The sequence below is a fragment of the Tamandua tetradactyla genome, chromosome 2, assembly GCF_023851605.1.
Source record: "Tamandua tetradactyla isolate mTamTet1 chromosome 2, mTamTet1.pri, whole genome shotgun sequence".
Classification (NCBI taxonomy): Eukaryota; Metazoa; Chordata; class Mammalia; order Pilosa; family Myrmecophagidae; genus Tamandua; species Tamandua tetradactyla.
This window is the reverse complement of record NC_135328.1, coordinates 221,835,322-221,848,073: the sequence shown is the minus strand read 5'-3', so window position 1 is coordinate 221,848,073 and position 12,752 is coordinate 221,835,322. Positions and strand designations below refer to the sequence as shown.

General features: G+C 63.5%; 1 protein-coding gene across 1 annotated transcript in view; it reads left to right on the top strand.

Annotated features, from left to right (window-relative positions):
* The window catches only part of PRDM16 (PR/SET domain 16), a 319,814-nt gene extending 307,274 nt beyond the window's left edge, over nucleotides 1–12,540 (top strand). The window contains exons 15-17 of the mRNA XM_077151536.1: nucleotides 4,335–4,568; nucleotides 7,985–8,159; nucleotides 9,282–12,540. Of these exons, the coding sequence (XP_077007651.1) occupies nucleotides 4,335–4,568; nucleotides 7,985–8,159; nucleotides 9,282–9,416 (544 nt within the window). The 3' untranslated portion in view covers nucleotides 9,417–12,540. The remainder of the gene's footprint in view (nucleotides 1–4,334; nucleotides 4,569–7,984; nucleotides 8,160–9,281) is intronic.
* Nucleotides 12,541–12,752: the final 212 nt, after the last annotated feature.

Genomic DNA, 12,752 nt, shown 5'->3' with positions numbered 1-12,752 from the left:
GCCCTCGGGGATGCCAGCCCCTCATTCCGCAGAGGGACAGGGTGGCTCAGAGGCATGGCAGGTCTCACCCTGGCCACACAACCAGGATTAGACCGAGCCAAGGCCAGGCTCCCCCGCTGGCCATGGGGATTCTCTGTGGGGTAGAAGGTGGGTCCCCTGAGACCGTGGGCTGCTTCCGGGCAGGGGTGTGCCTCCCTCACCGTTGGTACCCTAGGGGTAGGGTGGGGAGTCCCTGCAGGGGGTCCTGGCACGAGTGAGTGGACGTGGGTGTGGGTGTGTCAGGGGCCTGGGCCGAGCATCTTGGCTAATAGCCTCTGTCCTTCGTCTCTCAGACGCCCCCGAGTCTGGGGCAGGGTCTGCGTGGGGTGGGGGTGGGGCGGGAAAGGCCTCGGGTGCGGGGACACCATGGGGTTGCGGGCCTCTCCCCAGAGCCCACCCCTTTCCAAGCCGGTCCCTGACCTCGGCTGTGGCTGCCCCTCTCAGCACTACTGACCGAAAGCAAGTATCTCAGACCAGCTCCAGGCACTCGCTCCACAGATGGACAGACAGAAGCTGGCCGCGGCCTTCCTGGGGACCGTGGGGCTTCCGTGGGCATGATGCATGTGGGCGTGGCATCTGCGTGCCAGGGATGCCCATCTCCCCCTGCAGGCAGCCCGTGCTATCCAGCCCTCCCCACCCCGTGGCCCCCCCACCCCGCACTGAGGGCTGAGGTCAGTGAGGGAGAACGAGACTTTACATAGCAGCCCGGGCGTCGGGGCATCCTGCTCGCTCAGGAACTGCGTGTCCAGGGCACCCAGAGGCCAGCCTGTGGCCGTGGAGGGCGGGAGACCCGGTCTGAGTGGTGTGGCAGGCTGGCCAACACACACATGCCGTGGGGTGACCAGGACACTCCGCGGGCCAGGGGACATAGCCACCAAGCCGCTCCTACAGAGATACTCCCTGAGGACAGGGGAGGCACAGGACGTCTGGGCAGGACAGAGGGGGACTGGGCACGCAGGACGTGGCCCCGCAGCTTTGCCATCGATGGTCCAGTCCAGGCTACAGCATGCCCCTGTGCCTCGCAGGCTTGGGGATGGGGCCCCACATGACGGGGAAGGAAAGTGGGGTGCAGGGCGAGGAGGGCATTGGCCCCAGATCCTTCGGGGGGTCAGTGGAGTTGCTGGCTGCAGACCCCAACTCTTTCTGGTCCGTCTGGCAAAGGCTGAGGTCCCCAGGCCTACTGGCCTTGCCCCGGGGACCCAGGAGGCTTGGAGGTGGCCCCTGGAGCTGTACGTCCCCCGCCAGCCTGGAGCTCAGTCACCATGCCGCATCGCGTGGTGAGGACGTGGGCAGTTTGGTTTTGGCCGATGGTAGCACTGTCCAGTTCTTATTCAGACCCGTTTCCCTCGCTTGACGGTCAATGGGAATTCAGGACCTGCAGACATCTGGGCCCCACAACCCCCTAAAACCCCAACCAGGGCGGCTGCTGGGGAGCCGGACCCTCGTTGCTGGGGCGCCCCTCCCCCAGTCAAGGCTGGACCCCACACCCTTCCCGGCATGAAGGATGCGTTCTCCAAGCAGACTTCCTGCTGGCGAAGGAGAGGAGCCACGAAAATGGTCAAGAAACTCATCCCTGCTCTGGGTGAGGGATTTAGAAAATAACACAGGCATGACGCGTTATCTTTCGTGGTTGGGCTCTACAGAGTTAGCGTGAACCCTGGGTCCCTGAAGCCGCGGATCCAGGACCCCTCCCGGGGAGCACATCCGGGTCCGTGAGCCCCGACCCAGCTTTCTCACGCACCCCAGCACGGAGCTGGTTCTGGGTGTTTCCGTCTCGAGGCGCCGGGTGTAATGCGCGGCGTTGATCACTGGCCCTGAGCCCGCCCGCAGCGCCGCCCCCCGTGCCGGGTGAAGCGCCCCTGACACTGCGTTTCCTCCATGAGCGTGTCACAGCCTCCGTGCTCAGCCCCAGACTGCCCCGCCGTACCGCGCCGGGGGCCACCCGAAATCGCGCAGTCACCTGCGAGACGCATGGAGGACATAGAGGTCCGAGCATCACCAGGGTCGTCCCGAGCTGGGAACCCTCACTGCGGGTGGCCTGGATTTGTTGCTGGGCGCACGTCCGTGGAGGACCGCAGACGTGTGGGCCAAGATTGGTTTGGGTTGGGAGTAAACACAGGCAGGTGGGCGGATTCGCAAGGACAGCCTCGCCAGCCTCGCCAGGCGTGGGTCGGCGCGACTCCACACAGAAGTGCACGGTGCACTCCGGTTTGCTTTGTGTGTGCCCCGGGTGCGGGCGTGGGGGCTGCCGTCACTCGTGAAACTGCAGCCGGGTCACCATGCCCCGCAGACCCACAGCTGGGGCCCCCTGAGACCACAACGGGCACCACGCCCCCCTGGACCACAGCTGGGCAGTGCACCTTCCAGAACCACAGCCAGACACCCCTGAAACCACAGCTGGGCACCGTGCCCCCCGGAACCACAGCCAGGCACCCCTGAAACCACAGCTGGGCACCGTGCCCCCCGGAACCACAGCCAGGCACCCCTGAAACCATAGCTGGGTACCGCACACCATAGAACCACAACCAGTCATCACGCCCCCCAGAACCACAACCGGTGTACCCGTGAAACTACAGCCAGGGCACTGCGCCCCCCAGAACCACAGCCAGTTCCCCAGAACCACAGCTGGGGTCCCCGTGAAACCACAACTGGGGCACCACACACCCCAGAGCCACAGCTGGGACATGCCTGAAACCACAGCCGGGCACTGCATCCCCCAGAACCTCAGCCAGGAACCATGCCCCCCAGAACCACACTGGGCACTGTGCCCCCCAGCGCTGCAGCCGGGCACCGCACCCTCCAGAACGACAGCTGGGCAGTGTACCCTTCAGAACCACAGCCAGACACCCTTGAAACCACAGCCGGGAACCATGCCCCCTGGAACCACAGCCAAGCACCCCTGAAACCACAGCTGGGCACTGCAACCCCCCTCAGAACCACAGCCAAGGCACCCCTAAAACCACAGCTGGGGCACCGCACCCCCCTTGCCAGGAAGACCAGGCTCCGAGATGCCCGTTGAGAACCAGCTGACCCTGCCCATGCTCTCCAAGACTGCAGGTGGCCTCGTGGCTTCCTGCTCGTTCCTCTCCTGGCTATCTGTCCCTTCATCGCAGCAGCAAGTGACAACACCAGGACAGACCCTGAGCCCCAGCACAGTCAGGGCCCTGGCCAGCCTGGACTCACATCAGAAAAAGCTACTGAGAAGAGGAGTCTGCCCAAGACCCCAGCCCGGCCTAGAGGCCCCTGTCCTGGACACCATGCGGGGAGGCTGGGGACCCCAGGGCGACATGTCCACCTAGTCATGGCCACAGACTGATGGCCTGGTGAAGCCCCATCATCAGGGGCTGGAGAGCCCTGGTCACCCCAGGACTGGTCATCAGCCTTCTAGGCACCACATGACAAAGCAGGGACACCCCTCCCCAGGGTCCAGGCGGGGACACCCCTCCCCGGGGTCCAGGCGGGGACACCCCTCCCCGGGGTCCAGGCGGGGACTCCCCTCCCACAGCCCGTATGAGGAGGGGCTGGGCTGGGAGTCTGAACCGGTCCGAAGTCCCCGCCAGCCTGGCTGGTGCAAGGGAAGCCTGTGGCCTCCACTGTCTGCCGCCTCTGTGAGGTCCCTCCCTCGGTCTGGCTCTTGCTTTGGATCCGACAAACCTGTCACTCTCCGGTGGCATTACTGAAGGGGACACGTCATCTCCACTTCACGCAACCTTCGCCTCCTGGTTGCACATTTCGGCCCCCAGGGCGGCCGGACAATCATGGCAGCTGGGGGCTTAAACAGCAGCGGTTTGGGGTGCGGGCGGTACAACTCAGGGTGCCGGGGGGCCGCGCTTCCCCCGAAGTCTGAGCACGCCCATCGTGGCTCACTCTGCCTCCGTCCCACGTCCACCCATCTCTCTCTTTGTTCGTTTGTCCTTCTGTGTCCACTCCCTCCTCTTATAAGAACTCTGGTTGCCTGGTACTTTTAGGGGCCGCCCTGGCTCCCTCGGCTTGCCTGACTGATGACACCTGCAAAGACCATGCATCCAGGTGGGGTCCATCCCCGGGGCTGGCCTAGGCCGCCAGCGTGCCCCCTGGGGCCGGGATGCCCAGGCGAGCTCACAGCCGGCCCTCCTCGAAGCCCCCATGACCCGCCATCGTTCTCGTTCCGCAGAGAGGGAAGCTGAGTCCGAGGTGGGGACAGGCTGGCTCCGCGTGTCACCCACCTGCCAGTTCTCAGGGGCCGTGGGGGCAGCAGGATAAGCCCCCAGCCCTGTGCCCGGGGCTCACACACCCACCTCCCCTTGCCCTTTCAGGCCGGAGGTCCAGGACCTGGAGGGCAGCGCGCCGTGCCCGGGCCTGGCTGGCCGGAAGCCCGAGGACGGGGACGAGGATGAGGACGAGGAGCTGGAGGACGACGACGACAGCCTGGCGGGGAAGTCCCAGGCCGACCCCGTGTCCCCCACGCCCGAGCCCCGGGGAGCCTTCGAGGACGAGGAGGACGAGGACCCGCCCGCCCCCCTGGCCGTGGGCTTCGACCACACCCGAAGGTGGGTGCAGGCGCTGGGGCCAGGGCAGGCATGGGGGCCGGGCGGCCAGGGCACGTCTGCGGGCAGCCTCCTCGTCAAAGCGGTAGCTGCTGGGTCCTGGCAGGTGACTCCAGCCCGGGGCTGCTGCATGCGGGCCAGGTGGAGGCTGGCAGGAAGCAGGGGGACCTCAGCACCCCCACCCCGGGGGCTTTAACCAGACATACAGTGGGGCTTCCACCACACCTGAGAGGGCTTCCAGCACACACCTGGGGCTTCCACCACACACCCGGGGGCTTCCAGCACACACCCGGGGCTTCCACCCACACACCTGGGGGCTTCCACCACACAGCTGAGAGAGCTTCCACCACACACCTGGGGCTTCCACCACACACCCGGGGCTTCCACCCACACACCTGGGGGCTTCCACCACACACCTGGGGGCTTCCACCACACACCTGGGGCTTCCACCACACACCTGGGGGCTTCCACCACACACCTGGGGCTTCCACCACACACCTGGGGCTTCCACCCACACACCTGGGGCTTCCACCACACACCCGGGGGCTTCCACCACACACCTGGGGGCTTCCAGCACACACCTGGGGACTTCCACCCACACCTGGGGGCTTCCACCCACACACCTGGGGCTTCCAGCACACACCTGGGGACTTCCACCCACACCTGGGGGCTTCCACCACACACCTGGGGACTTCCATCCACACACCTGGGGCTTCCACCCCACACCTGGGGCTTCCACCACACACCTGGGGGCTTCCACCACACACCTGGGGCTTCCATCACACACCTGGGGCTTCCACCACACACCTGGGGGCTTCCACCACACACCTGAGAGAGCTTCCACCACACACCTGGGGCTTCCACCACACACCTGGGGCTTCCACCACACACCTGGGGCTTCCACCCACACACCTGGGGCTTCCACCACACACCCGGGGGCTTCCACCACACACCTGGGGGCTTCCATCACACACCTGGGGCTTCCAGCACACACCCGGGGCGTCCACCACACACCTGGGGGCTTCCTCCACACACCCGGGGCGTCCACCACACACCTGGGGGCTTCCACCACACACCTGGGGGCTTCCACCACACACCTGGGGCTTCCATCACACCTGGGGGCTTCCACCGCACACCTGGGCTTCCACCCACACACCTGGGGGCTTCCACCACACACCTGAGAGAGCTTCCACCACACACCTGGGGCTTCCACCACACACCTGGGGCTTCCACCCACACACCTGGGGCTTCCACCACACACCCGGGGGCTTCCACCACACACCCGGGGGCTTCCACCCCACACCTGAGGCTTCCATCACACACCTGGGGGCTTCCACCCCACACCTGAGGCTTCCATCACACACCTGGGGGCTTCCACCGCACACCTGGGGGCTTCCACCCACACCTGGGGCTTCCACCACACACCTGGGGGCTTCCTCCACACACCTGGGGCTTCCAGCACACACCTGGGGGCTTCCAGCACACACCTGGGGCTTCCACCACACACCTGGGGGCTTCCACCACACACCCGGGGCTTCCACCCACACACCTGGGGGCTTCCACCACACACCTGGGGGCTTCCTCCACACACCTGGGGCTTCCAGCACACACCTGGGGGCTTCCACCCCACACCTGAGGCTTCCATCACACACCTGGGGGCTTCCACCGCACACCTGGGGGCTTCCATCACACCTGGGGGCTTCCACCGCACACCTGGGGGCTTCCACCACACACCTGGGGCTTCCATCACACACCCGGGGGCTTCCACCGCACACCTGGGGGCTTCCATCACACCTGGGGGCTTCCACCGCACACCTGGGGGCTTCCACCACACACCTGGGGCTTCTACCACACACTCGGGGGCTTCCATCACACACCTGGGGACTTCCTCCACACACCTGGGGCTTCCAGCACACACCTGGGGGCTTCCACCCCACACCTGAGGCTTCCATCACACACTCGGGGGCTTCCACCGCACACCTGGGGGCTTCCACCACACACCTGGGGGCTTCCACCACACACCTGAGGCTTCCATCACACACTCGGGGGCTTCCACCCCACACCTGAGGCTTCCATCACACACCTGGGGGCTTCCACCGCACACCTGGGGGCTTCCATCACACCTGGGGGCTTCCACCGCACACCTGGGGGCTTCCACCACACACCTGGGGCTTCTACCACACACTCGGGGGCTTCCATCACACACCTGGGGACTTCCACCCACACCTGAGGCTTCCACCTCACACCTGGGGCTTCCAGCACACACCTGGGGGCTTCCACCGCACACCTGGGCTTCCTCCACACACCTGGGGGCTTCCTCCACACACCTGGGGGCTTCCATCACACACCTGAGGCTTCCATCACACACCTGGGGGCTTCCACCCCACACCTGGGGCTTCCAGCACACACCCGGGGGCTTCCTCCACACACCTGGGGCTTCTACCACACACTCGGGGGCTTCCATCACACACCTGGGGACTTCCACCCACACCTGAGGCTTCCACCTCACACCTGGGGCTTCCAGCACACACCTGGGGGCTTCCACCGCACACCTGGGCTTCCTCCACACACCTGGGGGCTTCCTCCACACACCTGGGGGCTTCCATCACACACCTGAGGCTTCCATCACACACCTGGGGGCTTCCACCCCACACCTGGGGCTTCCAGCACACACTCGGGGGCTTCCACCACACACCCGGGGGCTTCCACCCCACACCTGAGGCTTCCATCACACACCTGGGGGCTTCCACCGCACACCTGGGGGCTTCCACCCACACCTGGGGCTTCCACCACACACCTGGGGGCTTCCTCCACACACCTGGGGCTTCCAGCACACACCTGGGGGCTTCCAGCACACACCTGGGCTTCCACCCACACTCCTGGGGGGACTCGCAGAGACTGGGAGGCTGAGTGCAGGAGGAGAGGCATTGGTCTGTGCGGAGGAGTGGGCTGGCTCTGGACATACACGGGAATCCCTGCCCCTCACAGGCCCATCCAGGCACCCCAAGGTCAGAAGTCATGCAGCCTGAGCTGCTCCATCCCTCTCAGAATTCCAGGGGCCCCTGCAGGCATGAATGGCCCTGGGGCCCCTTTGGAGATGCTGCCTCCAGGCCCTGCTCCTGGCCCCTGCGCCCTGGGAGTGGCCCCTGCCCACCGAGAGCTGCTGGGCCGTGGAGCCCCAGACCCCTTCTCAGGCCCCAGCCCCAGCCCCGGGCCCCGCCTGCTGCCCGGTCCGCACGTGCACGTCCTCGCCCCCACCCTGGGCCTGGGCCTCCATCCATCCCAGGGGGCTTCCTGTCCAGGTGTCCGTGTGTCCGTGTGTCCATGTGTCTGTCTCTTTCTGCATGTGGCCCGTGGAGGCGCCGCGGCTGTGCATGCCAGGCCGGCTGACCCCAGGCCCCTCCCGGTCGTTGGCGCAGGTGTGTTGAGGAGGAGGAAGGCGTCCTGGTGGCTTTGGAGCCGGTGCCGACGCTTGGGAAGGGGCTGGATCTCCGCAAAGCAGCCGAGGAAGCGTTTGAAGTTAAAGATGTGTTTACCTCCACCTTAGACTCTGAGGCTTTAAAACAGACCCTGTACAGGCAGGCTCAGAGCCAGGTAGGTGCCCCAGCCCCGCGCCCCTCCCCCTCGGCTGGCGGTCGGACCGCCAAGACGCTGAGGAGCCAGGACCCACGCGTCCTCCCCAACCTCGGCCGGAGAAATGCCCAGTGGCCGCTGCTTCCTGCCAACCCCCCACAGCCAGGGACGGAGCAGGGGAGATGCAGGGCAGGCAGGCATCGAGGAGGCCTGGGCTCACAGAAAAGTCTACAAGCAGGAGGGGTCTCCAGCTGGCCCAGTTCCCCGAGCTCCCTTCCCTCTCTGCTCTGAGGCAGAGTGATTCAGCCTCTTCCCCAGGGAGACTGCCCAGTCAGGCAGTTTCTGAGCCAGAGCTGTGGCCGGGGGACAGCTAGGGCTGGCCGGACACCCCTCACTTAGCCAGGTGGCTGGCCCTACTTCCTGTTTCTGTCTCAGCAAATGCTGTCTGCGTGTCTGTCTTTGTCTTTACTAATCTGTTAAGACTGTTCCCCCTCCCCAAAGCCCGTGGCGAGCCCCAAACAGCCCCCCCAGCACGTCCAACCCCCCGGGCTGGGCCGTGCTCGGTTCTCCTTCATGCCATCGGGCAGATGCCCTGCACAGCCATTTCCCAAAAGTAGCTCCATGGTGCCAAAGCAGGCCCCCCCAGGGCCCCATCCTCGCATCCTCGCAAAAGCACCCCCATCCCGTCCCACCAGGCAGGGGCTGATTCTCAGTCATGGGGGTGTCTCAGCCAGAAGCTTGCTCCTAAGCTCTGAGAAAAGTGGGGGCTGGGGGAGGTGAATTTGGGGTGGACGTGTCCCAAAGGGTCAAAGGGAGCACCTAGGGTGGGAGGCCCTGGCTGGGGTAGGGTCTGGGCATCCCCCAAAGCAAGTGCTCCCTGTTGCTCCTCCCACCCCAGATCCCTCCCCCAGGCCAGCAGGAAGCTCTAGGCCCCCTCTGGTTCTGGTTCCTGAGCCTTTGCTTTCCTTTCCCTGTCTGGGTCCGGGCGAGGCTGAGCCCGGCTATAGGGGAGCTAGGAGCCAGGCAGGGCAGGGTGAAGTGGCCGGGGCAAGGCTCAACGCCCCCACCCCGGGTCAGGACCCTGGGGCCCCATGCACCTGCTCACCTGCTTGTCCTATGTGTGTCCTCTGAACCCCTCCCCAGGCATACGCAATGATGCTGTCCCTTTCCGAGGACACTCCCCTCCGTGCCCCCTCCCAGAGCTCTCTGGACGCTTGGTTGGACGTGACCGGAGCCGCATCGGAGTCCGGAGCCTTTAACCCCATCAACCACCTCTGACGGTCCCGGGAGGCCCTGGGGTCAGAGTCCAGCGTGAGGTGGCTGCCGGGGCCCGAGGGTCCCGCAGAAATCCCCACAGCGGGAGACAGAGCCGAGGGCCCCGGGGAGCTGGAGACCCTCACCCCCTCATCACTGCATCCTCAGCCTCTGTCCCCTGCCCACCACGATGCAATGCCAACTTTCAGATGAAAACTCAGAACCCAAAGGTCCCAGAAGCAGCGGTGGAGTCCCGCCATCTCTGCGACTCGCTCTAGAAAACCCTGTCCGCTCCCGGCGAAGCACGTGCCCGCCCGAGTTCGGCCACGAGAACTGCCACGCACAGTGCCCCGCGTGGGTGACGGTGGAGTTTTAGTCCCAATCTGGAGCTGATGGGCCCCTTGGGGCGCTGCGTGAAACCACGCAGGGAACGGAAAGGCACGGGTGGTCTCCCCAGGCAGGTCACCCCAGCCTTTTTTTATACTGAAAACTACAAGAACAGCCCTTTTGGTAACCCTGGCTACAGAGTCTCTTTAAGCATGTGGTTTTAAAAAAGACAGTATTTTTTAAAAATCGAAAATGACTTGCAAATTGTTTTTTAAAAGTAATTTTGCATTGCTTCAAAATCTCAGCTTATTTGCAAACCCAAGCCTGCCTCGGAATCCGCACCGTGTTTCGGTGTATTCTTTATACTGTAGATAATAGAGAGATTTTTTTATCCCTGACCCTATTTGTACAAGCCAAGGGCCCCCCACCCCCATGTGTGGTGGGCGGGTGGAACCAAGGAGTTCCCAGACCCGTGTCCTGGGCTGCAGGCTTGCCCGAGGCTGAGGCTGAGGGGTGAGCTTGCTCGGTGGCCTGTAATCCGTGCCCAGTAGCCCTCTTGGGGCCACTGGGGCCTCCAGACAAGACCCCCCAATTGTATGGGGAAGGTCGGGAGCTGGTGGCTGAGGTCTCCGATGCAGAGTGTGGCGGGGTGCCTGCCTTTCTTTCAGCACCCCGGTCTAGCCCCCACCCCCAGCCATTCCTTGGAAGGTGCAGTCCACTGGCCACGTTCTAGGTCTCCGGCCTCTGCCTCCCCCTGGCCCCCGGACAGTCGGACAACGGAAAGGAAGCTGGAAGCTTCTGCCCTCCTCTCCGCAGCAGCCCCCAGAGCACTCTGGGACTCCAGCTCACCAGGCTGAAGACTCCGCTGGCCGCGCAGTTTGCAAATGCCGCTTCTGCTCTTGGCGCGGGCGCAGGGGATGCAGGAGGAGCCGAGGACGTCCAGCTGGGACCGCCGCAGGGAGTGGGGACAGCCCAGTGCTCTCCCGTGACATACAGAACTTCTCCATTTGGATGGGCTTTAAATTATTCCCGTAGGGGCCAACTTAAAATAATAATTTCTTTCCCTGATGGAATTTACCTTAATCTGTATATAACTTGTAATTTTTTCTAATTCATTTCTTTTCTTATTTTATTTCTTCCCTAACAGTATTTTTGGCGTTAGACATCCTTATTGTGAAGAAATAATGTTAATATAAGTATCTAGTGAAGGACCAAAACTGTGTAATAAGGTTGTGTGTTGTGTGATCGAAAACCAGGGATGGGGCGATTTTTAACGTGCCAAAAACCCCCAAGTCCCCCGGCGAACCCCGCTGTCCCCGCTGCCGCCTCTCCAGATCTCCAGACAATCATTTGTTTTTTGTTAGATTTGAGTTTCAGTTGCATTGAAGTCAAGTGTTCTATTTATTCCTTTTATTGTTCAGAAGAACAAAAAAATAGTGACCCCGCCAGAAGAGAAACGGCTTCCCCCAGCTGCCCTTGGAAACAGAGTGCATGTGTGCCGCCTCGTGGGCCCAGCTGCCCCTCTCCTGCATGCTGGTCCCACGCAAGCGTGTTTCCCACACGTCAGGCTGCAGTCCGGGCTGGACGCGTGGGTCCACACTGGAGACTCGCATGGGAGAGGTCCCCACAGGATGCGGCCATCCCGGGGGTCACGATGAAAGTAGGTCCCCCTTTGTTAAGACCACCTGGGGTGGCAAGAGGGGCAGCCCACGTGGGGCGGCCGAGGAGAAGCCACACGTGCAGGTCACTGGGACGCCTGAGGCCGCGTTCCCAAGGATTTGCAAACACAACTGCTCACGCCCCTTCCAGACGCATCCCTGCCACTGCCCCCTGGATGCCCCCAGGGATTGTGTAGGATTTTTTAATTTCCCCCTGATGGAGATGATCCTTTAAAAACGTCACCCTCCCGTGTAGACACCTCATTTCTGTCAACCCAAACCATAGCGTCTCTTCTGCTCAGAACGTGTGTTTCTTTGCAACGGGACTCCTCCTGCAACCAGAAGGATGCAACCCAGATGAGGCGCTCCGCCGTCTCCTTGCTGCTCGGACCCTCCCCAATGCCTTGAGCCTACATTTTGGGGCCAACCTTCCTGATCATGGTCTCCATGTTAGCATCCCCCCCCCCCAATTTCCTAACAGCCTCAGCTGCACATTGCAAATCATGTATTTTTGTCTCCCTGAAAATGATTATAGCAAGCCCAGTTTCTCCTGAGCATTCAGCCCTTGGGCCCAAGCACTTGGCAGGTTTGGGGGGATTTGTCCTTTGACACCACCACCCCTACAAAGAGAGCACTTATGTCTGGCGCCTAGCACACCCCTAAACATTGCCTTGAAATCTTAGTACCCCCAAACCAAGGGGGAGACCTGCCCCACAGCCCACCTCTGCTTAGGGCCGAACACCGGCCTCAGCGCCTCCAGGCTCTCTGTCCCGACCCAGCGTGGGGGTGCAGATGTGGCCACACCACGAGACACGCTGGGTGCCGGGTGGCCCTGAGACGCACCTGCACAGCCGCCCACGTCATGTCATGGGGCTACCCCACATCGTGGGTGGGTGGCCAGTGTTAGGACCTGTAAAGGGGCCGATTTGGCCCGATGTGCCTGCGCTGGCACCCTTTGTCTGGCCTCCGCTGCTGCCCCCAAACCAACTCCTTTGGGCTGGTCACACCCAACCCCCAGATGGAAACAAAGCAGGTGGCCTCCTAAGACCTTCCCTTGGCTGCCCAGCACCCCATGGCTGCTCTTATTTCCAGGATGATGGGGTCGGGGCAGGGGGCTGCCCACCTGTCGGCCCCGGAGACCCTTTTGAGCGTGACCTGGCGATGCCAGGGGGCAGGCATCGTGTGGGCCCCTGGATCCCGGAGCACAGAGCAGTGGCTGGGCAGGCCCGGGGGTGGCCCGAGGGACGGCCCAGCACTCACTACTTCTCTGTACAAGGCCGGGTGGCCCAGACCCCAGCGCCGGCCCCAGGAACGCCGCCAGCCCCAGCCTTAGCTGCTTCCCAGTGACCGTCCCCAAGCACTTGTTGAACCCCGT